Source organism: Mastacembelus armatus, chromosome 8 (genome assembly GCF_900324485.2).
Source record: "Mastacembelus armatus chromosome 8, fMasArm1.2, whole genome shotgun sequence".
NCBI lineage: Eukaryota > Metazoa > Chordata > Actinopteri > Synbranchiformes > Mastacembelidae > Mastacembelus > Mastacembelus armatus.
The window spans coordinates 18,207,895-18,235,580 of record NC_046640.1 but is presented as its reverse complement, the minus strand read 5'-3'; the positions used below and the strand labels follow the sequence as shown (position 1 = coordinate 18,235,580).

Sequence of the window (27,686 nt, the reverse complement as noted above, 5' to 3'; positions counted from 1 at the left end):
GTCTATGATGACCAGTCTGGTTCACTCCTTCCTGAGAGGAGGAGTCAATGCAAAATTCAGATGTCTTCCACCTCTACTTATCTGACTGCAGAGAGGACGACAGAGAACAGTGGACACACAGTTTAACATGATGGACTATAGGACAGGACTGCTGCTTTTAACCATCTGCTGGGCAGGTGAGAAAATATCTGCAAAGCTTGAAATCAATCTGTTTTTAAGAAGGTGCAACCTTACATCAACTGACTATTTTCTGGTTTGTCTTGACAGGTGTTGATGGTCAGACTCTGACAGAATCTGGACCAGTGGTTAAAAGGCCTGGAGAATCACACACATTGACCTGTACAGCCTCTGGATTCACATTCAGCAGCTACTGGATGGGCTGGATCAGACAGGCTCCTGGAAAAGGACTGGAGTGGGTTGCGAGCATCAGATATGACAGTGCTGAAATCTACTACTCTCAGTCAGTCCAAGGCCGGTTTACCATCTCCAGAGACAACAACAGACAGCAGCTGTATCTGCAGATGAACAGTCTGAAAACTGAAGATTCTGCTGTTTATTATTGTGCTCGATAGTCACAGTGACTGGAGTTGGTTCAGCAGCTGTACAAAAACCTACAACAGTCTACTCAGTAGCCTGATGGGTTCTAGTAATGATGTCATGTTTTTCCTCTATTTTCTTTCATTTTGTTTTAATAAATAAACACTTTCCTCTACATGACACAAATTCATAAAGCCTGTCCCGAAGGAAATAACAACAATACACAACAATAATAACTTTTAAAATAATAACTTGTACAAAGACAAAGCCAAGAATATACTTGTTATATACAAATATAACCAAAAGCGTCTGTGAACATTTGTTCTTGTGAGATGAATGAAACAACTAATCCTGCTGTTAGAAACACTTCAGAGAGCCTGCTGTCTCATCTGATACTCACCTACATTATATAATTCACAAAACACGTCTGGCTCAATGAATATATTAAACACTACAGTTTCACTTATATACTGTGAAAATATGCAATAAAAAATTATCTATAGCTGAATAAAACTTAAAGCTCCATTGGCAGAAAAGAACTAGTGCCTGCTTCCAGATTCTCTAAGTTGCGTTTTATATCTACATTTATCTGAATTTTTAACCATTTAGGAAAAAGTCACGACAATTATTTAACAATATTTATATAATCATGTCTGCTGTCATAAGTTTTGTTTAAAACAAATAAAGAGAAATACAAGTTAGTGCCCAAAATAACTGAAAATAAAATGTTAATTAGTTTCTATTTGCATCTATCATTGTTACTCTAGTGTTGATTTTAATATGTTCCAATAATCCAGGAGTCACGTTAATATTAACATTAAAAAAAATAGCAATCATATTTATTGTTTTTAATTACAGTAGGATGTATTTAAGTTTTTAAAAAGTAATTACAGTAACTTAGGAATAAATAGTTTTCAGGAACAGTTGAAGTAAATGCTGGGACCTTTTCAAAATGTTACAGTTAAATGTGCAATGAAATGAAACATTCATATCTAAGGCAGAGCTGATTTCCAGCCATGTTTTCACTGAACAATGAACCAACTATTATTAGATCTGATCACACCAACACTGTAGCTCTTATGAGTCTGATTCTATGCAAACTCAGTGACCTTCCTCATACCTATAAAAACCTCCAGTCAGACTGTCAGAGTAGTTCACACATCACTTTCATTAGAAAACATGTTTCCTGTTGCTCTGCTGCTGCTGTTGGCAGCTGGATCATGTGAGTCTCTAGATTTGACTTAGAAAATTGTTCATTTTTACAGTGTCACTTGATAATTTGTCATAATATATTTTTTGTTTTTAACAGGTGTGAAATGTGAACAGCTGACACAGCCAGCCTCTGTGACTGTGCAGCCAGGTCAACGTCTGACCATCACCTGTCAGGTCTCTTATTCTGTGGGCAGCTACCGCACAAATTGGGTCAGACAGCCTGCAGGGAAAGGACTGGAGTGGATTGGAAGCGCATATGTTGGATACACCACATATTACAAAGATTCACTAAAGAACAAGTTCAGTATTGACTTAGACTCTTCCAGCAACACAGCGATTCTGAACGGACAGAACATGCAGCCTGAAGACACTGCTGTGTATTATTGTGCCAGAGACTCACAATAACACAAACCATCAGTAGACCTGAACAAAAACCCCTCAGTGCCTGAAAACCTGTAACATGAAGCCACCAGAGGAGGAGCCCTCAGACCGCTAATGATTTTATCATAGTTCACAGAAAACAGTGTTGCAAAAGTAAAGTGCACTGAAAATGTGTAAACAATATAAAATGGATTATTCTTCTATAATGACATTCAGTAAATCATAAAGAAATTAGCATCTTTAGTTCTCTTTAGTCAGCTTCACTGATATGTTAGAAACTGAAACTTCTTCATGACTCAAACCAACTGCATTGTCTCTTCCAATGAGTTAAAGAGCAAAGTTTTAATTCATATTATTCTATTAACAGTTTTTTTCAGTTATGATTTTCTGTCAGTGAAATAAAAATAGATCTCTTTGCTTTTATTTCAGTGAAATTCCTCCAATCACGTCTCAGGTCTGTGATGTGCTTTTGTCACCAGATAAGAGTCGACCTTTGGCAACTACACAAATTCAATTCAAATTCATATATTTTTTAAATTTATCAAACAAGGTCTATGATGACCAGTCTGGTTCACTCCTTCCTGAGAGGAGGAGTCAATGCAAAACTCAGATGTCTTCCACCTCTACTTATCTGACTGCAGAGAGGACGACAGAGAACAGTGGACACACAGTTTAACATGATGGACTATAGGACAGGACTGCTGCTTTTAACCATCTGCTGGGCAGGTGAGAAAATATTTGCAAAGCTTGAAATCAATCTGTTTTCAAGAAGGTGCAAACTTACATCAACTGACTATTTTCTGGTTTGTCTTGACAGGTGTTGATGGTCAGACTCTGACAGAATCTGATCCAGTGGTTAAAAGGCCTGGAGAATCCCACACATTGACCTGTACAGCCTCTGGATTTAATTTTGGTGGCTCTTGGATGGGCTGGATCAGACAGGCTCCTGGAAAAGGACTGGAGTGGGTTGCTGAAATCAGCAGTGGTGGTGGCAGCAGCAAATACTACTCTCAGTCAGTCCAAGGCCGGTTTACCATCTCCAGAGACGACAACAGACAGCAGCTGTATCTGCAGATGAACAGTCTGAAAACTGAAGATTCTGCTGTTTATTATTGTGCTCGATAGTCACAGTGACTGGAGTTGGTTCAGCAGCTGTACAAAAACCTGAGTTCCAAATCCAATCCAAAATTTCTCTCAAACTCTGAGAATAAAACATTTTGTATTTATTGTTAATTTATGTTTTTAAAATGAAATGTAGGAAATTAATGAATTAATTAATCAAAAACAATAACGATTAAAAAATATAAATAATACATTTTCCTTACAAAACAGCCAAGGACACCACAATGGACTGATGAAGTTATTGTCCAGGTTAGAAAAAGTGAAATGTTAAAGGTGTGAGATGAATTCTGGCCACTTGATTGTTCAGTTAATGGCCTATAATATACATAGAAATGTGGCAGTGAAATAATAAAAAATAACGCTGCAGTTTGTTATAATAAAACTAGGACACAGTCAGTGTCAAGCTCTTCTCACCTTTGTCACTATAAAGACTCAATCCCCAGTTAATCACTGAGCTTAACTGACAGACTGAACTAGACATTTGTATTGACATCACACAGAAACATGTAACTGCTGGATCAGTGACTACAGCTTCAGCTGTTGCTGCTCATCATCTCACTATGTCAACAAGATTTCTACATCAACATCTGGAATGTTTAAAATGATTTTAGTGAGATGCAAATGAATGATTCAACAATATGTAAATGAATGTAGCTCATAAGGAAGTGCAGTGTGGGTCTGTGTGTCAGTGAGAGGACAGAAGAGCTTCAACATCAACCATGTTCTCTGTAGCTCTGATACTGCTGCTGGCAGCTGGATCCTGTGAGTCTCTAGATTTGACATAGAAAACTGTTCATTTTTACAGTGTCACTTGATAATTTGTCATAATATATTTTTTATTTTTACCAGGTGTGAAATGTGAACAGCTGACACAGCCAGCCTCTGTGACTGTGCAGCCAGGTTAACGTCTGACCATCACCTGTCAGGTCTCTTATTCTGTGGGCAGCTACTGGACAGCTTGGATCAGACAGCCTGCAGGGAAAGGACTGGAGTGGATTGGAAGTGCACGTGCTGGGCACACCACATATTACAAAGATTCACTAAAGAACAAGTTCAGTATTGACATAGACTCTTCCAGCAAGACAGTGACTCTGAACGGACAGAACATGCAGCCTGAAGACACTGCTGTGTATTACTGTGCCTGAGACTCACAATAACACAAACCATCAGTAGACCTGAACAAAAACCCCTCAGTGCCTGAAAACCTGTAACATGAAGCCACCAGAGGAGGAGCCCTCAGACCACTAATGATTTCAGACCAGTTTACTTTTGGAGTAAACAGGGAACAGTTGGTTGATTTTATATGTTCTTTAATTTATCAATATCATCTTAATTACTCAGACAGTAAATTCACGGAACATTAGTAAACAGTAAATTAGACTGACTTTAAAAACTTAGAGTCTAACAAGAAGTTCATCTTCAGAAAGTTTTCTTTCCATTTCATTTGTCACCAGTTTAGGAGCCTTCAGACCACTGATCTGACATATGACATTAAGACCACACATACACAAACTTGCTGTAAAAACAATCAAAGTTGACATTTTTGAAAATCTTCAACTGGCTCATGATTTTAAAATGACATAAATGCACATATCCATCATATTAAAGGTCTTCACATTGTAAACATACATGTAACATTCATTCATTCATTCATTTTCTATACCCGCTTATTCCTGAACCAGGATCACAGGGATCTGCTGGAGCCTATCCCAGCTCTGTTTGGGTGAAAGGCAGGGGTACACCCTGGACAGGTCACCAGTCCATCACAGGGCCACATAGAGACACTCAAAGACAAAAAACTGTGTCTTCATGTGCCAGTCCCAAGTCTGGGTAAATGCAGAGGGTTGTGTCAGGAAGGGCATCCAACGTAAAACCTAAGCCAAATCAAACATGTGAATCACAGATATGACTTCCACACCGGATCAGTCGCGACCCGGATTAACAACGACCGCCACTGGTGCTGTTAAGCTACAGGGTGCCAGTGGAAATTAGACTACTGTTGGTTGAAAAAGGAGAGGAGGAAGGCGTGTTTGTAAGCAAAGAGAGAAGAGGAAGGGCAGTAGTGAAGGAGTAGGGACTTTGAATGTAGGAACTTTGTCAGGGAAAACTAGAGAGTTGGTTGATATGATGGAGAGAAGAAAGGTGGATATCTTGTGTGTTCAGGAGACCAGGTGGAAAGGTAGCAAGGCCTATAGATTAGGAGCAGGGTTCAAGCTGTTTTATCATGGTGTGGATGGAAAGAGGAATGGAGTAGGAGTTATCCTGAAGGAGGATTTTGCTGAGAACAGTGGACACACAAAAACCAACCCTCCCACTAAAGCAGAGGTTATCAAGGCAGTGAAGAATATTAAAGCAGGCAAAGCAGCAGGCCCAGACGGCATACCCCCAGAAGCCCTGAAAGCCGATGTCCCCACAACAACCAACATGCTCCTCCCTCTGTTACAGAAAGTCTGGACACAGGAACAAGTACCTGATGAATGGAGACAGGGGCACCTCGTCAAGCTCCCCAAGAAAGGTGACTTATCCAGCTGCAACAATTGGCGAGGTATCATGCTCCTGTCTGTTCCCAGCAAGATCTTGACGCGCATCATGCTAGAAAGACTGAAGGAGGCTCTAGACAAGAGATTGAGAGACGAACAGGCAGGCTTTCGGCAAGACAAGTCGTGTATCGACCATATTGCCACTCTGCGTATTATTATAGAGCAGTCCCTTGAATGGCAATCTCCACTCTACTTAGTCTTCGTGGACTTCGAGAAGGCCTTTGACAGTGTGGATCGGGAGGTTGTCTGGAATCTCATGTCACACTATGGGATCCCACCCAAGTTCATTGCTATCATCCACTGTACGCCACTGAACTGTACGCCAGTTCCACATGCCAGATTATCCACAGAGGCAAACTGACGGAGCCCTTTGAGGTTAAGACTGGAATGAGGCAGGGCTGCTTGCTGTCACCGACCATCTTCCTTCTAGTAGTGGACTGGATCATGAAGAATTCCACCAAGAACGCCAACACAGGAATTCGATGGACCTTCACCAAGCAGCTTGAAGACCTCGACTTCGCGGATGACGTCAGCCTACTGTCTCATCGACAACAAGACGCACAGCAGAAACTGAATAGACTCGCAGAGGAAGCAGGCAAAGTTGGACTTAAAATCAATATCAAAAAGACAGAGACCATACGAATAAACAACAAGCAGCAAGATCAAATCCAACTTCAAGGATCCTGTATTAATGATGTTGACAAGTTTGTCTACCTGGGCAGTGTGGTGAGCAAGGATGGAGGAGCAGACGAGGACATCAAAAGCCGCATCAATAAAGCTAGGCATGCCTTCAATACCCTGCGGCCCATCAGGAAATCTACCGCACTTTCCAGACAGACAAAAATCCGCATCTTCAACACCAGTGTGAAAGCAGTTTTACTGTACGGTTCAGAAACCTGGAGACTGACCAAGACAACAACCACCAAACTACAGGTGTTCATCAATAGATGCCTTCGCACTACCCTACGCATTAAATGGCCAGAAAGGATCTCTAATACCACCCTGTGGGAAAGAGCAAGGCAGACCCCCATTAACCAAGAGATCCGAAAGAGAAAATGGGGCTGGATAGGCCACACTCTGCGCAAGAGCCCGGATAATGTCACAAGGCAGGCGCTGGAGTGGAACCCACAGGGAAAGAGGAAAGTAGGCAGGCCAAGGGAGACGTAGAGACGCTGCACTGAGCGAGAGATGAAGGCAGCCGGATGGACATGGGCTTAGTTGAAGAGAGATGCCCAGAATCGAGTTCGCTGGAGGAGTGTTGTTGAGGCCCTATGCTCCCAAGAGGAGCAAAATGGATAAGAGGAGATGGATAAGAGAGGATTTTGCTCAGAATGTTCTGGAGGTGAAGAGAGTGTCAGATAGGGTGATGAGTCTGAAGCTAGAAGTTGAAGGTGTGATGTTGAATGTTGTCAGTGGTTATGCCCCACAGGTAGGATGTGAGTTAGACGAGAAGGAGAAATTCTGGAGGGAGATGGATGAGCTGAATCAGGGTATCCCTAGTGGTGAGAGAGTGGTGATTGGGGCAGACTTCAACGGACATGTTGGCGAGGGAAACAGAGGTGATGAGGAAGTGATGGGTAAGTTTGGTATGTAGGACAGGAATGCAGAAGGACAGATGGTGGTCGACTTCGCAAAAAGGGTGGAAATGGCTGTAGTGAACACATTTTTCCAGAAAAGGGAGGAGCATATGGTGACATATAAGAGTGGAGGCAGGAGCACACAAGCTGATTACATCTTGAGCAGATGTTCCAACCTGAAAAAGATCAGTGACTGCAAAGTAGTGGTTGGGGAAAGTGTAGCAAGACAGCATAGGATGGTGGTGTGTAGGGTGACTCTGGTGGTGAGGAAGATGAAGAGGACAAGGGCAGAGCAGAGGACCAAGTGGTGGAAGTTGAAGAAGGAAGAGTGTTGTGTGGCTTTCAGGGATGAGCTGAAACAGGCTCTGTGAGATCAGGAGGTTCTTCCGGATGACTCGACAGCTACAGCTGAAGTGATCAGGGAGATAGGTAGGAGGGTACTTGGTGTGTTATCTGGAAAGAGGAAAGCAAATAAGGAGGCTTTGTGGTGGAATGAGAAAGTTCAGGAGTGTGTTAAGAGGAAAAGGTTAGCTAAGAAGAAGTGGGACACTGAGAGGACAGAAGAGAACAGACAGGAGTACAGGGAGATGCAGCGCAAAGTGAAGGTAGAGGTGGCAAAGGCCAAACAAAGGGCGTATGAGGATTTGTATGATAGGTTGGACACATAGATTGGTACAGGTTGGCGAGGCAGAGACAGAGATGGGAAGGATGTGCAGCAGGTTAGGGTGATCAAGGATATGGATGGAAATATGTTGACAGGTGCCACAAGTGTGATGGAAAGATGGAAGGAATACTTTGAAGAGTTGATGAATGAGGAAAATGTTAGAGATCCCAGAGTAGAAGAGGTGACTGTTGTGGAGCAAGAAGTAGCAAAGATCAGTAAGGATGACGTGAGGATGGCGTTGAACAGGATGAAGTGTGGAAAGGCAGTTGGTCCTGACGACATACCCGTGGAGTTATGGAAGTGTTTAGGAGTGGTGGCAGTAGAGTTTTTGACTGGGCTACTTAACAAGATCTTGGAGAGTGAGAGGATGCCTGGGGAATGGAGGAGAAGTGTACTGGTGCCCATCTTTAAGAACAACATGCAGAGTTGTGGAAACTACAGAGGAATAAAGCTGATGAGTCACACAATGAAGTTATGGGAAAGAGTAGTGGAGGCTAGGCTGAGGTCAGAAGTGAGCATTTGTGAGCAGCAGTATGGTTTCATGCGAAGAAAGAGAACCACATATGCAATATTTGCTTTGAGAATGCTGGTGAAGAAGTACAGAGAAGGCCAGAAGGAGCTGCATTGTGTCTTTGTAGACTTAGAAAAAGTGTATGACGGTGCCGAGAGAGGAGCTATGGTTTTGTATGAGGAAGTCTGGAGTGGCAGAGAAGTATGTTCGAGTGGTACAGGACATGTATGAGAGCTATAAGACAGTGGTGAGGTGCGCTGTAGGGGTGACAGAGGAGTTCAAGGTGGAGGTGGGACTGCACCAAGGATTGGCTTTGAGCCCCTTCTTGTTTGCTGTGGTGATGGACAGGCTGACAGATGAGGTTAGACAGGAATCTAGCAAGCAGGTTGGAACGGGTGGAGGAACGTGTCATGTGTGATATGTGACAAAAGAGTGTCAGCAAAAATGAAAGGAAAGGTGGACAAGACAGTGGTGAGACCAGCAATGTTGTCTGGTTTAGAGACAGTGGCACTGAGAAAAAGACAGGAGGCAGAGCTGGAGGTAGCAGAGATGAAGATGTTGAGGTTCTCTCTGGGAGTGACGAGGATGGATAGGATCAGGAATGAGGACATCAGAGGGACATCTCATGTTAGATGTTTTGGAGAAAAAGCCAGGGAAGCCAGATTGAGATGGTTTGGACATGTTCAGAGGAGGGACAGTGAATACATTGGTAAAAGGATGCTGAGGTTAGAGATGCCAGGAAGGAGGCCTAGAGGAAGACCAAAGAGGAGGTTCTCGGATGTAGTGAAGGAGGACATGAGGATAGTTGGTGTGGGTGAGGAGGATACCGAGGATAGGGTTAAATGGAGGCAGAGGATTCACTGTGGCGACCCCTGAAGGGAGCAGCCCAAAGGGGAAGAAGAAGATCTGTTTTCTGTTAAAGGTAAAATTTGTATCAGGGCAGTAAGAACAAAACTTTACATATTTAACTTTGAGTTCTGTAAAGTTTTTGTTTGTAGCAAAAACTGTTTCTTATTCTGAGCATTACACACAATATTAGAAAAAAAATCAGATTTTACCACACAGAAATAATTTTTTGAAGCCTATTCAAAACTTTTTTAATTCAGATTGAATGAAAACTTATTAGACTCAAACTACAACTCTCACTATATATTGACTGAAACAAGAAATGTCTATGATGACCAGTCTAGTTCACTCCTTCCTGAAAGGAGGAGTCAATGCAAAACTCAGATGTCTTCCACCTCTACTTATCTGACTGCAGAGAGGACGACAGAGAACAGTGGACACACAGTTTTACATGATGGACTATAGGACAGGACTGCTGCTTTTAACCATCTGCTGGGCAGGTGAGAAAATATCTGCAAAGCTTGAAATCAATCTGTTTTCAAGAAGGTGCAAACTTACCTCAACTGACTATTTTCTGGTTTGTCGTGACAGGTGTTGATGGTCAGACTCTGACAGAGTCTGAACCAGTGGTTAAAAGGCCTGGAGAATCCCACAAATTGACCTGTACAGGCTCTGGATTAGATTTTGATGGCTACACCATGCACTGGATCAGACAGGCTCCTGGAAAAGGACTGGAGTGGGTTGTTTACATTAACAGTGGTGGCAGCAGCAAATACTCTCAGTCAGTCCAAAGCCGGTTTACCATCTCCAGAGACAACAACATACGGTACCTGCATCTGCAGATGAACAGTCTGAAAACTGAAGATTCTGCTGTTTATTATTGTGCTCGAGAGTCACAGTGACTGGAGTTGGTTCAGCAGCTGTACAAAAACCTACAACAGTCTACTCAGTAGCCTGATGGGTTCTAGTAATGATGTCATGTTTTTCCTCTATTTTCTTTCATTTTGTTTTAATAAATAAACACTTTCCTCTACATGACACAAATTCATAAAGTCTATCCCGAAGGAAATAACAACAATACACAACAATTATAACATTTAAAATAAGAACTTGTACAAAGACAAAGCCAAGAATATACTTGTTATATACAAATATAACCAAAAGCTTCTGTGAACATTTGTTCTTGTGAGATGAATGAAACAACTAATCCTGCTGTTTGAAACACTTCAGAGAGCCTGCTGTCTCATCTGATACTCACCTACATTATATAATTCACAAAACACGTCTGGCTCAATGAATATATTAAACACTACAGTTTCACTTATATACTGTAACAATATGCAATAAAAAAGTGTCTATAGCTGAATAAAACTTAAAGCTCCATTGGCAGAAAAGAACAAGTGCCTGCTTCCAGATTCTCTAAGTTGCGTTTTATATCTACATTTATCTGAATTTTTAACCATTTATGAAAAAGTCGCGACAATTATTTAACAATATTCATATAATCATGTCTGCTGTCATAAGTTTTGTTTAAAACAAATAAAGAGAAATACAAGTTACTTCCCAAAATAACTGAAAATATTAATTAGTTTCTATTGCATCTATCATTGTTACTCGTATTGATTTTAATATGTTCCAATAATCCAGGAGTCATGTAAATATTAACATTGAAGTAGTAATGATATTTATTGTTTGTAATTACGGTAGGATGTATTTAAGTTTTTAAAACGTAATTACAGTAACTTAGGAATTAATAGTTTTCAGGAACAGTTGAAGTAAATGCTGGGACCTTTTCAACATGTTACAGTGTAATGGTCTCTTATTCTATGAGCAGCTACTGGACAGCTTGGATCAGACAGCCTGCAGGGAAAGAACTGGAGTGGATTGGAAGTGCATGTGCTGGATGCACCACAGCATACAAAGACTCACTAAAGAACAAGTTCAGTATTGACGTAGACTCTTCCAGCAAGACAGTGACTCTGAACGGACAGAACATGCAGCCTGAAGACACTGCTGTGTATTACTGTGCCAGAGACTCACAATAACACAAACCATCAGTAGACCTGAACAAAAACCCCTCAGTGCCTGAAAACCTGTAACATGAAGCCACCAGAGGAGGAGCCCTCAGACCACTAATGATTTCAGACCAGTTCACTGAGAAATGACAGTCTTTACATATACTGTATACAGCACTGAAAATGAAAACAAAGACCTACAGGGGGCAGTAAAAAAATCTGACAAATGACACTAAGATCAGTTATGACATTAACACACATACAGAGACAAACAGGTGGAACCTGCAATAGCACCAGGTCAAATTTGAGCTTCTTTCTTATTTTCTATACAATAATGTGACAACAATATAACTTCCATAAGAGTTTTCTGTAACTGGTTTCTAATTTTTATATCACATCTTCTTTCCCTTTCGACTGCTCCCTTCAGGGGTCGCCACAGCGAATCATCTGCCTCCATTTAACCCTATCCTCTGTATCCTCCTCACCCACACCAACTATCCTCATGTCCTCCTTCACTACATCCAAGAACCTCCTCTTTGGTCTTCCTCTATGCCTCCTTCCTGGCAGCTCTAACCTCAGCATCCTTTTACCAATGTATTCACTGTCCCTCCTCTGAACATGCCCAAACCATCTCAATCTGGCTTCCCTGGCTTTTTCTCCAAAACATCTAACATGAGATGTCCCTCTGATGTCCTCATTCCTGATCCTATCCATCCTCGTCACTCCCAGAGAGAACCTCAACATCTTCATCTCTGCTACCTCCAGCTCTGCCTCCTGTCTTTTTCTCAGTGCCACTGTCTCTAAACCAGACAACATTGCTGGTCTCACCACTGTCTTGTCCACCTTTCCTTTCATTCTTGCTGACACTCTTTTGTCACACATCACACCTGACACTTTCCTCCACCCGTTCCAACCGGCTTGCACACGTCTCTTCACTTCTTTTCCACACTCTCCGTTGCTCTGGACTGTTGCCCTAGGTACTTAAAATCCTCCACCATCTTCACCTCTGCTCCCTGTAACCTCACCGTTCTACTTGAGTCCCTCTCATTTACACACGTACTCTTTTTTACTGCGACTAACCTTCATTCCTCTCCTTTCTAGAGCAAACCTCCACTTCTCTAGATTTTCCTCCACCTGCTCCCTGCTCTCACTACAGATGACAATGACATCTGCAAACATCATGGTCCACGGAGATTCCTGTCTAACCTCATCTGTCAGTCTGTCCATCACCACAGCAAACAAGAAGGGGCTCAAAGCCGATTCTTGGTGCAGTCCCACCTCCACCTTGAACTCCTCTGTCACCCCTACAGCACCTCACCACTGTCTTACAGCTCTCATACATGTCCTGCACCACTCGAACATACTTCTCTGCCATTCCAGACTTCCTCATAAAAAACCACAGCTCCTCTCTCAGCACCCTGTCATACGCTGTTTCTAAATCTACAAAGACACAATGCAGCTCCTTCTGGCCTTCTCTGTACTTCTCCACCAGCATTCTCAAAGCAAATATTGCATCTGTGCTTCTCTTTCTTGGCATGAAACCATACTGCTGCTCACAAATGCTCACTTCTGACCTCAGCCTAGCCTCCACTACTCTTTCCAATAACTTCATTGTGTGACTCATCAACTTTATTCCTCTGTAGTTTCCACTACTCTGCACGTCCCCCTTGTTCTTAAAGATGGGCACCAGTACACTTCTCCTCCATTCCTCAGGCATCCTCTCATTCTTCAAGATCTTGTTAAGTAGCCCAGTCAAAAACTCTACTACTACCTCCCCTAAACACTTCCATACCTCCACAGGTGTGTCATTCGGATCAACTGCGTTCCCACTCTTCATCCTCTTCAACACCTTCCTCACTTCATCCCTACTGATCTTTGCTACTTCCTTCTCCACAACAGTCATCTCTTCTACTCTGTGCTCTCTAACATTTTCCTCATTCATCAACTCTTCAAAGTATTCCTTCCATCTTTCCATCACACTTGTGGCACCTGTCAACACATTTCCATCCCTGTCCTTGATCACCCTAACCTGCTGCACATCCTTCCCATCTCTCTCTCTGCTTCGCTAACCTGTACAAATCCACCTCTCCCTCCTTAGAGTCCAACCTATCATACAAATCCTCATATGCCCTTTGTTTGGCCTTTGCCACCTCTACCTTCACCTTACGCTGCATCTCCCTGTACTCCTGTCTGTTCTCTTCTGTCCTCTCAGTGTCCCACCTTTTCCTCCTAACACACTCCTGAACTTCCTCATTCCACCACCAAGTCTCTTTATCTGCTTTCCTCTTTCCAGATGACACACCAAGTACCCTCCTACCTGTCTCCCTGATCACTTTAGCTGTAGCTGTCCAGTCATCTGGAAGAATCTCCTGACCTTCCAGAGCCTTTTTCAGCTTCTCCCTGAAAGCCACACAGCACTCTTCCTTTTTCAACTTCCACCACTTGGTCCTCTGCTCTGCCCTTGTCCTCTTCATCTTCCTCACCACCAGAGTCATCCTACACACCACCATCCTATGCTGTCTGGCTACACTCTCCCCAACCACTACTTTGCAGTCACTGATGTCTTTCAGGTTGGAACGTCTGCTCAAGATGTAATCAGCTTGTGTGCTCCTGCCTCCACTCTTATATATCACCATATGCTCCTCCCTTTTCTGGAAAAATGTGTTCACTACAGCCATTTCCACCCTTTTTGCGAAGTCTACCACCATCTGTCCTTCTGCATTCCTGTCCTGCATACCAAACTTACCCATCACTTCCTCATCACCTCTGTTTCCCTCACCAACATGTCCGTTGAAGTCTGCCCCAATCACCACTCTCTCACCACTAGGGATACCCTGATTCAGCTCATCCATCTCCCTCCAGAATTTCTCCTTCTCGTCTAACTCACATCCTACCTGTGGGGCATAACCACTGACAACATTCAACATCACACCTTCAACTTCCAGCTTCAGACTCATCACCCTATCTGACACTCTCTTCACCTCCAGAACATTCCTAGCAAAATCCTCCTTCAGGATAACTCCTACTCCATTCCTCTTTCCATCCACACCATGATAAAACAGCTTGAACCCTGCTCCTAATCTAGAGGCCTTGCTACCTTTCCACCTGGTCTCCTGAATACACAAGATATCCACCTTTCTTCTCTGCATCATATCAACCAACTCTCTAGTTTTCCCTGACTAAGTTCCTACATTCAAAGTCCCTACTCCTACACTCCTGCCCTTCCTCTTCTCTCTTTGCCTACAAACACGCCTTCCTCCTCTCCTTCTTCGACCAACAGTAGTCCAATTTCCACTGGCACCCTGTAGGTTAACAGCACCAGTGGCGGTCGTTGTTAATCCGAGTCGTGACCGATCCGCTATGGAAGTCATTTTTGTGATTCCCATGTTTGATTTGCCTGAAATTTTACGTCAGATGCCCTTCCTGACACAACCCTCTGCATTTACCTGGACTTGGGACCGGAACATGAAGACACTGGATTGTGCCCCCCTGTGGTTGCGATAGGAAACTGCTTTTATCTGTGTTGTCTTAATTCACATGAGGATCCTGATTGTTGTTTGGCATCTTTTATCAAAACTTACTAACATTTTAAATGTGATGACTTTGCTTTTCTATATTTAAATACATTATTCACTTGGCAGATGTTCTTTTTCAATGCAACATGTAAATGACAACAGTTCATCTATTTTCTGTCAAAGGTCAAATTTGTATCAGGGCAATAAGAAGAAAACTTCATGTATTTATCACAGGAATAAACATTGAGTTCTGTAATGTTTTTATTTGAAGCTAAAATAGTTTTTTGTCAGTGTCTTCAGGCTGCATGTTCTGTCTGATCGATCAGTGTGTAGACTGGAAGAGTTTACACAAAATATCATTAGACCAAAAATGAGATTTTACCACAGAAAATTTATTTTTGAAACCAATTCAAATTTTTAACCAATTCAGTTTAACCAAAGAAGTATTTGGCTGAAATAACGTTCACTATATGTTAATTGTCTTGCTGAAATAAATAACGTCCATGATGACCAGTCTGGTTCAGTCCTTCCTGAGAGGAGGAGTCAATGCAAAACTCAGATGTCTTCCACCTCTACTTATCTGACTGCAGAGAGGACGACAGAGAACAGTGGACACACAGTTTAACATGATGGACTATAGGACAGGACTGCTGCTTTTAACCATCTGCTGGGCAGGTGACAAAATATCAACTTTTATCAAAATGATGCTTTGAAGAACAAGTTCAAATGCCACACACACACTTCTACTAGTTCTGTGACATTAACAGAACTGAATCGGCAGCCTGAGGACACAGCTGTTTATTACTGTGTACGTGGTGTCACTGTGACACAAACACTGACAGACCTGAGCAAAAACCCTCTAGCCCATGTGACTGTAGCCCACACATCGTTTGCAGTTTTCATTTTGTAATGTGGTCAAGTTAACGCAGGCAACAGTTGTAGGTAAACTACTTATGGAAATGGAATCTATTACTAAACCTGTAGAGGGCAGTCTATGCAAATGATTTCTTCCTTATAAACACACAGCTGTCACAAAATGTGTCACTGGAAACGTTTCATACAGTATATTCTAAAACACTGATTAGAAGAATTGAACAGCAGAATCTATTACAGAACAGAAATCATGATTTCATGGAGCTTATTTTTTATAGTTACTATTCATGGTGAGAAAATTATTTAGGCTTTAACAAAGTAAAACATTTCTTTTGTAAATATAAGTTTGATGGATGATGATCATTATTTTGTTATTTACAGGAGTTTGGAGTGAGATCAGACTGGACCAGTCTGCCTCAGAGCTAAAAAGACCTGGAGAGACAGTGAAGATGTCCTGTGTCATATCTGGGTTTAGCATGACAAGCTCCTACATTCACTGGATAAGACAGAGGCCAGAGAAAGCTCTGGAGTGGATTGGGAGGATGGATGCTGGATCAAACTCTGCTAGCTATGGCAGCTCCTTTCAAAGCCGTTTCATCATGACTGAAGATGTTCCCAGCAGCACCCAGTACCTCCAGGTCAAGAACCTGACAACAGAAGATTCTGCTGTTTACTTCTGTGCTCGACAACACAGTGACTGGAGACAGTGAAGCAGTTTCACAAAAACCACCACAGACCACAAGCAGCAGTTTGACCTCAGTCACATCTGGATTTTGTCAACACCATTAAAATCACTTTGATATATCCACATCACATTTATAGATATTTTACCATAAACTCATGAGTAATAACTATTTTCATCATTATATTAGATCCATCACAGCGATTATCAAAAGCCTTTCACCTCCTAACAGACATTAAAACAAAAATACCAGCATCATATTTACAAGTACCAACTACACATTACATGAACCAAGACTGAAAGAGTAAGAAGCTGAAAAACATTTGATCAGTGAAAACTCTGGATAGTGACATGATGAGATGAAAATACAGTAAGTTTTCAGTAGAGAGAGACGACTGTATGTGGGTGATTAGAGTAATTTGTCTAATGTGGAAGAGAGTTTTGATACTAAATCCACTCTATCATTGTTTTTAACTGATTTATATATACAGCAGTTTGTTTGATGATGTTTCAGATGTCTGAACTAAATGTATTGTGTTTGTATTATTAGTATATAAATGGTAGTGGTGTCAATATTGTTATTTTACTTAACATGTGAGAGAAATGTCAAAATAATTGACTTAGGAGACTGACTGGTGAAGATTTTTTACTTAGTTTCACTAAATATCTGAAGATATTCTCCTGAGAGGAGGAGTCAATGCAAAACTCAGATGTCTTCCACCTCTACTTATCTGACTGCAGAGAGGACGACAGAGAACAGTGGACACACAGTTTAACATGATGGACTATAGGACAGGACTGCTGCTTTTAACCATCTGCTGGGCAGGTGAGAAAATATCTGCAAAGCTTGAAATCAATCTGTTTTCAAGACAGTGCAAACTTACATCAACTGACTATTTTCTGGTTTGTCTTGACAGGTGTTGATGGTCAGACTCTGACAGAATCTGGACCAGTGGTTAAAAGGCCTGGAGAATCCCACACATTGACCTGTACAACCTCTGGATTCACATTCAGCAGCTACGAAATGAACTGGGTCAGACAGGCTCCTGGAAAAGGACTGGAGTGGGTTGTTTACATTAGCAGCGGTGGTGGCAGCATCTACTACTCTCAGTCAGTCCAAGGCCGGTTTACCATCTCCAGAGACAACAACAGACAGCAGCTGTATCTGCAGATGAACAGTCTGAAAACTGAAGATTCTGCTGTTTATTATTGTGCTCGAGACTCACAGTGACTGGAGTTGGTTCAGCAGCTGTACAAAAACCTACAGGACTCAGTCTTACTGGACTGATATGCAACAATAACCTCACAGGGTCACAGTTCTTTAGTCTCAAGGGCAACACTCCATGTGTTACATGAGTCATAGTAACTGGAGTTGGTTCAGCAGTTGTACAAAAACCTATAATATTCATCTTCTTTATATTTATTTTAATACATTTATCATGTGGGAGTGAAGAATAATGTTGCAGTTTGTTTTATTAACACTAGAGAGCAGTGAGTGTAAAGTTTCTCTCAGCTTTGTCACTATAAAGACACAAACTCCAGTCAGCTCATTGAGCTTAACTGACAGACTGAACTAGACATTTCTATTGACATCACACAGAAACATGTAACTGCTGGATCAGTGACTACAGCTTCATCTGTTGCTGCTCATCATCTCACTATGTCAACAAGATTTCTACATCAACATCTGGAATGTTTAAGGAGCCGATGTTTATTCTTGTGTCTGGGACTTTGTATTAAAGCAGAATGAACAAATGATGAAAAACTTTCACTTCCTGGGCTCTTGAAGGATAAAATTGCCTGCTTCTCAGATTACTTCTCTTTCAGCACCTTATTAAGTAACCAAGCAGTTTTAAACTAAAGAATACAGTATGAAGTGTATGAAATGGACAATAGAATTTGTAACTTATGAATTCTTTTTTTAATTTCCTAGTTTTCTCATAAATGTGAAAATTAATCAAATATGCTCAAAAAAGGAGAAACAACATCCTTGTCATTGAGTCTCATATCTGTTTTTGTGATGAACACTGTGCATGGAGATTTATGAAAGATGTACCCATGATATGACTGTACACATCCACAGTCCACAACAATAGAAGCCCCACCACCAACCATCATTACTGCCCTGACAGTCTTGTAGAAAACAACAACCTGTCACCTTCAGCTGTCACTCCAATCTGGTTCAAAGAGTCTGGGCTCAGCGCCATGTTTCAAATAAATAAGAGGCCTTTGGTTTTTCTTCATGGAGGGAGAAGGGAGAAGACATTCTGGGGGATCTAGTCAGTGATATTTCCCATAATAACACTCCCTCTGTCAAACTGAAGTCACTGCCACTGTTTTAGTAGTTTTCAGACAACAGAGCTAAACCATTTACAGATGTTACAGTTGGAACAAGAAACTCGCTGGTTTTAGTCTGAGATTTGTAGAAAAGTGAAAAAACAGAAAATCGCGATCCTCATTCTCTAAAATGTTTCTAAACTAAATATACGGCAATATGTTCATTTGATTCAATACATTTAAAGTAAACTTTTAAAATAAAGATGTTTATCATCAGCATGGAGTGCAGCTCCATTAACATACCACTGAGGTATGGCTGGGCTGTAAAATTACTTTTCACAGCAAATGAAAAATACTGAAACGTACTGAGATCGCTCATAATTCAAACCAACTGCAAACTGACAAGGATGAATCCTGTCTTTAATTATTACATTGTTTTAAGTTCTTCTCATATTTATATTTGATTTAACTTTTATAAAATAATAAAAACAATCTATAAATATATAAATAATCACATAAATATAAATCCTCCTCAGATGGAGGATGCAGTTTTTAATAAAACATTTGCAGTTTTTTGCATAAAGGTTTCAGTTCCTGAGCTTCTGTCTCTCTGTATGTTTCTGTGTTCAAACATCTGCAGTGACCATTAAAAGTCATTCATGCAAATCTGGAAACCAGACACAGCAAATTTAAGTTTTTATACTATTTACACAAGCCTATCTGATGTCACTACTCATTTTATGCAGCTAATAATTTAATTCAATTCAATACAATTAAATTTTACTTGCACTGAATTAAAATAAGTAAGAAAGTAAGAGCACAGATACATGAATAAACAATGCAGGAGAGAAAAAAACACTGTGCTGATACATTTTAAGTTAATAGAGTTTGATCTATGAGGTGCTGACAGTTAAACAGTTAGATTTAAACAAACAATGTATATGTGACTTACACAAACATAACATCCTTGGTGGCTACTTCTTTTGTTCCATGGTTTCTATATTATCAGTTGTTATAAAGCTAATTATAATGAATATGTTTTCCAATAGTCATGATTTATATTACTATACATGGTATGGCAGGTATTGCTATTTGCAATTACACTGCACATTTCATAAGGTTTGAAAAGTAAATACAATAAATTTATGAATCAATAGTTTATAATATCACTGATCAGACTCTTCTATTAGCTCTGGGAAGATCAGCATTAATGTTTGATTCTATGCAAACTTAGTGACCTTCCCTTTCACTCAGCTATAAAAACTTCACATCAGACTGTCAGTGCAGTTCACAGCACGTCAGTTTCAGCATAAACAATGTTGTCTGTAGCTCTGCTGCTGCTGTTGGCAGCTGGATCATGTGAGTCATCAGTTCAGTCAGTATTTCATGTTCTGCAGTACAACCTGATGACTGGTGACACAAGATGTTTGTCTTTTTAACAGGTGTGAAATGTGAACAGCTGACACAGCCAGCCTCTGTGACTGTGCAGCCAGGTCAACGTCTGACCATCACCTGTCAGGTCTCTTATTCTGTGGGCAGCTATGCAACAGCTTGGATCAGACAGCCTGCAGGGAAAGGACTGGAGTGGATTGGAAGTGCATGTGCTGGATGCACCACATATTACAAAGATTCACTAAAGAACAAGTTCAGTATCAGTGTAGACTCTTCCAGCAAGACAGTGACTCTGAACGGACAGAACATGCAGCCTGAAGACACTGCTGTGTATTACTGTGCCAGAGACCCACAATAACACAAACCATCAGTAGACCTGAACAAAAACCCCTCAGTGCCTGAAAACCTGTAACATGAAGCCACCAGAGGAGGAGCCCTCAGACCACTAATGATTTCAGACCAGTTCACTGAGAAAGAGAAAAGTGGTTTTTAAACATACAGTGCATTCAATTCATATTCAGACCCACTTCACTTTTTTCAATTTTGTTATGTTGCAGCCTGATACTACAATTATTTATTTTCCTCATTAACCTCATTAAACACTCAATATCTCATAATTACAAGTGAAAACAGAATTTTAGAAATGTGCTGATATGTATTGTCAGATGTGACGGGTGTGTGCCTTTCCAAATCATGTCCAATCAATTTAATTTACCACAGATGGACTCCAATCAAGGTGTAGAAATGTGAGGAGCCTGAGCTCATGTTTAATGTGTTGTTGCAAAAGCTAAATGGGATATTTTAGTTTTTTATTAAAAATGAATTTACAGACATTTCTAAACTTCTTTTTCAACGTGTCATTATGTGATACTGAGTGCAGAATAATGAGAAAATAAATTAAATGAAACGACAGTAGCATCAGGCTGCAACATAATAAAATTGAATAGAGTGAAGGGGATCGAGATATTTTCTGAATGCACTGTATTTGTCAGTGAAAAAGCCTAATATTGTGATAATATATTCTCCTGAGAGGAGGAGTCAATGCAAAACTCAGATGTCTTCCACCTCTACTTATCTGACTGCAGAGAGGACGACAGAGAACAGTGGACACACAGTTTAACATGATGGACTATAGGACAGGACTGCTGCTTTTAACCATCTGCTGGGCAGGTGAGAAAATATCTGCAAAGCTTGAAATCAATCTGTTTTCAAGAAGGTGCTAACTTACATCAACTGACTATTTTCTGGTTTGTCTTGACAGATGTTGATGGTCAGACTCTGACAGAATCTGAACCAGTGGTTAAAAGGCCTGGAGAATCCCACACACTGACCTGTACAGCCTCTGGATTTGACTTCAGCAACTATTATATGGCCTGGGTCAGACAGGCTCCTGGAAAGGGACTGGAGTGGGTTGCTACTCTTGATAGTGGTAGCGGTAGCAGCAAATACTATTCTCAATCAGTCCAAGGCCGGTTTACCATCTCCAGAGAAAACAACAGAAAGCAGCTGTATCTGCAGATGAACAGTCTGAAAACTGAAGATTCTGCTGTTTATTATTGTGCTCGACAGTCACAGTGACTGGAGTTGGTTCAGCAGCTGTACAAAAACCTACAACAGCCTACTCAGTAGCCTGATGGGCCCTAGAAATTATGATAATATATTATTATGTTATTTTTTCCTTGTCCCAGATCAAAGATGGTGCTTAAAAACACAAAGACACCTATAATGTAGTTTTACAATAATTACTTCAGTGTATTAAGGCTAAGACAAGAATGTACTTGTTTTATACCAGTGTTACCAAAAGCTCCTGTGCATTTTGGTTCTTGTGAGACTTTGATCAAAGATGAATGAAACAACTAATCCAGCTGTTATGAAGACTTCAGGGAGCCTGCTGTCTCTTCTCATTACTGACCTACATTAAATATATAATAAATATAGAATAAATAGCTAAATGAGTAAATCACACACTACAGTTTCATGTATATCTTTCAGAGAAGACAACTGCAATGAATTGAAACAATGTGGAGTAACAAGACAAAGTAATTTAGATCTGAATGAACATTAACTCTCTATGGGCTGAAACACGTTTCTTCCTCTAGATTTTTTAATCTTCACTTTAAATCTTCACTAAGCTAAATATTTATATATTTTTGCAAAACAAATATTTTAAACTGTTCATATGATCCTGTCTAAACAGATAAATATAGGTTAAGAATGAGTGCTTAAAAAAAAAAAAAAACAGCAATTGGAAAATTCAGTGCTGATAAGATTAAACCTGTTTCCATTGCTGTTCACCATCATTGTTACTCTAGTGTTGATTTTAATATGCCTTCAATAATCCAGGAGTCATGTTAATATTAACATTGAAGTAGTAATTAGGCCCGAGCAGGGACCGAGGTCCCAGCGCAGGGACTATTATAATCGCTCAATTGGCAAGGGATGAAGAAGCGTTTACAGCCTTATTTGACCCCCTGAACGTGTGTGAAAACTCACCAAAATTTGCACCCCCCCTCAGAATCGCGTCACAATTTGATATTTTATGGGTTTCATAAACGACCTCAAAAGAATGGCTCTGCGGCGCCCCCGACAGAGGTCGAGATACATTGGGCCTATGGGAGGTCAAGTGACACTTTTTTTCATCGTACAGTCGCAAAAACTGGCACACATCTTCTTCATGTCAGGCCAGGCAAAAAAGCTTAATGTGTCCCGGTCGTGTGACCGACAGGAAGTCCACCAGCTGGGGGTTTATCTCGAGGTCATTGAGTTCGTTGATTTTGCTCACCTCGTATTCTTTCGAACTCCTCCTTGGGCTTTTGACCGATCGAGCTCATTTTTGGCCAGCGTCACCTAGACCCATGGGGCTGCAAAAGTTATCCAAATTCTTTGAATAAGTATTACGGTTTTCCTTTGGCGGGCGCGGCAATTTGGCCTAGGCTTTTGGCTCGCCGCCGTTTCTTCAACTTGTAATAACTCTCACACGCATTGTCGGATTGGAATCGGACCAATTGATAAATTGTAGTCCCTGCCGCCCTGGACCCATCTGATTAAACTAAATCCAAATAGGCCATATAGCGCCCCCTGTATAACGATTTGAAAATTGCCATTCAAACCAAAGCATTTACTTTGTCAAAATTGTACCAGATTTGGCACACACATCCTTTAGGGCGTCCTGATCATAAAAGCCGATCGGACCCATGCCCTAATTTGCATGTGGTTGCCTTGGCGATGACCGGATCTCGCCATTCGTTTCCTATGGGAATTTTGCAAAATGTCCAGATTTTGTCAGAACGGTACCAGATTTGGCACAGACCTCCGTGGGGGTCCAGTGAAGGACGTGGTCTACTTGGGGGGGTGTGGGGGGGGCGGATAGCGCCCCCTATGCAGTTGCACTTACTTTGTCAGAACTGTATCAAATTTGGCACAGACCTCCGTGGGGCTCCAGGAGAGGACATGGTCTACTTGGGGCGGTGTGGGGGGGGGGGCGGATGGCGCCCCCTATTTTCTTGCACTTACTTTGTTAGAACTGTACCGAATTTGGCACAGACCTCCGTGGGGGTCCGCTGAATGACGTGGTCTACTTGGGGAGGTGCGGTCTCCTCGGGGGAGGGGTTTTGGGGGGGCCGCCGGTTTTTGGGGGAACGGTCGATTCGGAGGGCGGGGGCGCTTGGGGAGGCGTTTCGTTCGGGGAGGCCGTTCGCTTGGGGAGGCGGTTCGTTCGTGGAAGCGGTTCGGTGGGGGACGCGGTTCGCTCGCGGGGGCGCCGCGCCGGGGGAGGCGGTCCGCTCGAGGCGAGGGCCGATCATCGCCGCTTGCGGCTATATTGATATTTATTGTTTTTAATTACAGTAGGATGCATTTAAGTTTTTAAAAAGTAATTACAGTAACTTAGGAATAAACAGTTTTCAGGAACAGTTGAAGTAAATGCTGGGACCTTTTCTACATGTTACAGTTAAATGTGCAATGAAATGAAACATTCATATCTAAGGCAGAGCTGATTTCCAGCCATGTTTTCACTGAACAATGAACCAACTATTATTAGATCTGATCACACCAACACTGTAGCTCTTATGAGTCTGATTCTATGCAAACTCAGTGACCTTCCTCATACCTATAAAAACCTCCAGTCAGACTGTCAGAGTAGTTCACACATCACTTTCATTAGAAAACATGTTTCCTGTTGCTCTGCTGCTGCTGTTGGCAGCTGGATCATGTGAGTCTCTAGATTTGACATAGAAAACTGTTCATTTTTACAGTATCACTTGATAATTTGTCATAATATATTTATTATTTGTTTTTAACAGGTGTGAAATGTGAACAGCTGACACAGCCAGCCTCTGTGACTGTGCAGCCAGGTCAACGTCTGACCATCACCTGTCAGGTCTCTTATTCTGTGGGCAGCTACTGGACAGCTTGGATCAGACAGCCTGCAGGGAAAGGACTGGAGTGGATTGGAATGAAATATACTGGTGGTTCACGCTATAAAGATTCACTAAAGAACAAGTTCAGTATTAACTTAGACTCTTCCAGCAAGACAGTGACTCTGAACGGACAGAACATGTAGCCTGAAGACACTGCTGTGTATTACTGTGCCAGACAACCACAATAACACAAACCATCAGTAGACCTGAACAAAAACCCCTCAGTGCCTGAAAACCTGTAACATGAAGCCACCAGAGGAGGAGCCCTCAGACCACTAATGATTTTATCATAGTTCAAAGAAAACAGTGTTGCAAAAGTAAAGTGCACTGAAAATGTGTAAACAATATAAAATAGATTATTCTTCTATAATGACATTCAGTAAATCATAAAGAAATTAGCATCTTTAGTTCTCTTTAGTCAGCTTCACTGATATGTTAGAAACTGAAACTTCATGACTCAAACCAACTGCATTGTCTCTTCCAATGAGTTAAAGAGCAAAGTTTTAATTTATATTATTCTATTAACAGTTTTTTTCAGTTATGATTTTCTGTCAGGGAAATAAAAATAGATCTCTTTGCTTTTATTTCAGTGAAATTCCTCCAATCACGTCTCAGGTCTGTGATGTGCTTTTGTTACCAGATAACAGTCGACCTTTGGCAACTACACAAATTCAATTCAAATTCATATATTTTTTAAATTTATCAAACAAGGTCTATGATGACCAGTCTGGTTCACTCCTTCCTGAGAGGAGGAGTCAATGCAAAACTCAGATGTCTTCCACCTCTACTTATCTGACTGCAGAGAGGACGACAGAGAACAGTGGACACACAGTTTAACATGATGGACTATAGGACAGGACTGCTGCTTTTAACCATCTGCTGGGCAGGTGAGAAAATATCTGCAAAGCTGGAAATCAATCTGTTTTCAAGAAGGTGCAAACTTACATCAACTGACTATTTTCTGGTTTGTCTTGACAGGTGTTGATGGTCAGACTCTGACACAATCTGGACCAGTGGTTAAAAGGCCTGGAGAATCCCACACATTGACCTGTACAGCCTCTGGATTCACATTCAGCAGCTACCATATGAACTGGGTCAGACAGGCTCCTGGAAAAGGACTGGAGTGGGTTGCTTTTATACACACTGGCAGTTCACATATCTATTACTCCCAGTCAGTCCAGGGTAGATTCACCATCTCCAGAGATGACTCCAGCAGTAAACTTTATCTAACAACGAACAGTCTGAAGACGGAGGACACAGCAGTTTATTACTGTGCCAGAGACCCACAATAACACAAACCATCAGTAGACCTGAACAAAAACCCCTCAGTGCCTGAAAACCTATAACATGAAGCCACCAGAGGAGGAGCCCTCAGACCACTAATGATTTCAGACCAGTTCACTGAGAAATGCCAGTCTTTACATATACTGTATACAGCACTGAAAATGAAAACAAAGACCTACAGGGGGCAGTTAAAAAACCGAACAAATGACATTAAGATCAGTTATGACATTAACACACATACACAAACAAGCAGGTGGAACCTGCAATAACACCAGGTCAAACTGTTTATAATTTTTATATCACATCTTCTTTCCCTTTCGGCTGCTCCCTTCAGGGGTCACCTCAGCGAATCATCTGCCTCCATTTAACCCTATCCTCTGTATCCTCCACATCCAGACCAACTATCCTCACTACATCCAAGAACCTCCTCTTTGGTCTTCCTCTAGGCCTCCTTCCTTTTTATATCACATACATGCATGATATATCCACTATGAGATGAGATGAAATTAACTTTATTAATCCCAAAGGGAAATTCAGTGGTCTGCAAACTATAAACACATTTAACCAAGAAAATGTATTTGGGGCATAAAATATATTCATATAAGCATATAAGCATTGAAATAATGTTCCATGTCTACATTTCAGATTACTACTGATCAGTGTTTAATTAATGTCAGATGAATCATAAGATCAGGAAACTGCTTTTATCTGTGATGTGTTAATTCACATGAGGATCCTGATTGTTGTTTGGCATCTTTTAGCAAAACTTACTAACATTTTAACTGTGATGACTTTGCTTTTCTATATTTAAATACATTTATTCACTTGGCAGATGTTCTTTTTCAATGCAACATATAAATGACAACAGTTCATCTATTTTCTGTCAAAGGTCAAATTTGTATCAGGGCAATAAGAAGAAAACTTCATGTATTTATCACAGGAATAAACATTGAGTTCTGTAATGTTTTTATTTGAAGCTAAAATTGTTTTTTGTCAGTGTCTTCAGGCTGCATGTTCTGTCTGATCAATCAGTGTTTAGACTGGAAGAGTTTACACAAAATATCATTAGACCAAAAATCCAATTTTACCACAGAAAATGAATTTCTGGAGCCAATTCAAATTTTTAACCAATTCAGTTTAACCAAAAAACTATTTTGCTGAAATAACGTTCACTATATGTTAATTGTCTTGTTAAAATATATTGTCTATGATGACCAGTCTGATTCACTCCTTCCTGAGAGGAGGAGTCAATGCAAAACTCAGATGTCTTCCACCTCTACTTATCTGACTGCAGAGAGGACGACAGAGAACAGTGGACACACAGTTTAACATGATGGACTATAGGACAGGACCGCTGCTTTTAACCATCTGCTGGGCAGGTGAGAAAATATCTGCAAAGCTTGAAATCAATCTGTTTTCAAGAAGGTGCAAACTTACATCAACTGACTATTTTCCGGTTTGTCTTGACAGGTGTTGATGGTCAGACTCTGACACAATCTGGACCAGTGGTTAAAAGGCCTGGAGAATCCCACACATTGACCTGTACAGGCTCTGGATTCACACTCAGCAGCTACGCTATGAACTGGGTCAGACAGTTCCTGGAAAAGGACTGGAATGGGTTGCTTTCATTAGTGAAAGCAGTGGCTACATTTACTACTCTCAGTCAGTCCAAGGCCGGTTTACCATCTCCAGAGACAACAACAGACAGCAGCTGTATCTGCAGATGAACAGTCTGAAAACTGAAGATTCTGCTGTTTATTATTGTGCTCGAGAGTCACAGTGACTGGAGTTGGTTCAGCAGCTGTACAAAAACCTATAATATTCATCTTTATATTTATCT

The 27,686-nt window shown here is 41.1% G+C and overlaps 8 gene segments (V, D, J or C); all 8 read left to right on the top strand.

The window, feature by feature from the left end:
* The first annotated feature begins 120 nt into the window (after positions 1-120).
* LOC113140620 (Ig heavy chain V region 914-like) lies at positions 121-13,649 on the top strand. The segment is given in 3 exon segments: positions 121-176; positions 9,982-10,239; positions 13,618-13,649. Coding segments are annotated over 3 exon segments (339 nt in total).
* Positions 1,527-2,302, top strand: LOC113140367 (Ig heavy chain V region 5A-like). The segment is given in 2 exon segments: positions 1,527-1,759; positions 1,847-2,302. Coding segments are annotated over 2 exon segments (351 nt in total).
* Positions 2,808-3,403, top strand: LOC113140350 (Ig heavy chain V region 914-like). The segment is given in 2 exon segments: positions 2,808-2,856; positions 2,948-3,403. Coding segments are annotated over 2 exon segments (357 nt in total).
* Positions 13,650-15,969: 2,320 nt separating the features above from the next.
* LOC113140619 (Ig heavy chain V region 1-72-like) lies at positions 15,970-16,503 on the top strand. The segment is given in 2 exon segments: positions 15,970-16,083; positions 16,175-16,503. Coding segments are annotated over 2 exon segments (369 nt in total).
* A 3,480-nt stretch (positions 16,504-19,983) lies between these two features.
* Positions 19,984-20,502, top strand: LOC113140363 (Ig heavy chain V region 5A-like). The segment is given in 2 exon segments: positions 19,984-20,111; positions 20,195-20,502. Coding segments are annotated over 2 exon segments (351 nt in total).
* Positions 20,503-21,265: 763 nt separating this feature from the next.
* On the top strand, positions 21,266-21,728 carry LOC113140328 (Ig heavy chain V region 6.96-like). The segment is given in 2 exon segments: positions 21,266-21,314; positions 21,406-21,728. Coding segments are annotated over 2 exon segments (366 nt in total).
* Positions 21,729-24,118: 2,390 nt separating this feature from the next.
* On the top strand, positions 24,119-24,734 carry LOC113140403 (Ig heavy chain V region XIG14-like). The segment is given in 2 exon segments: positions 24,119-24,354; positions 24,446-24,734. Coding segments are annotated over 2 exon segments (303 nt in total).
* Positions 24,735-25,400: 666 nt separating this feature from the next.
* Positions 25,401-27,613, top strand: LOC113140402 (putative V-set and immunoglobulin domain-containing-like protein IGHV1OR21-1). The segment is given in 2 exon segments: positions 25,401-25,449; positions 27,317-27,613. Coding segments are annotated over 2 exon segments (306 nt in total).
* Positions 27,614-27,686: the final 73 nt, after the last annotated feature.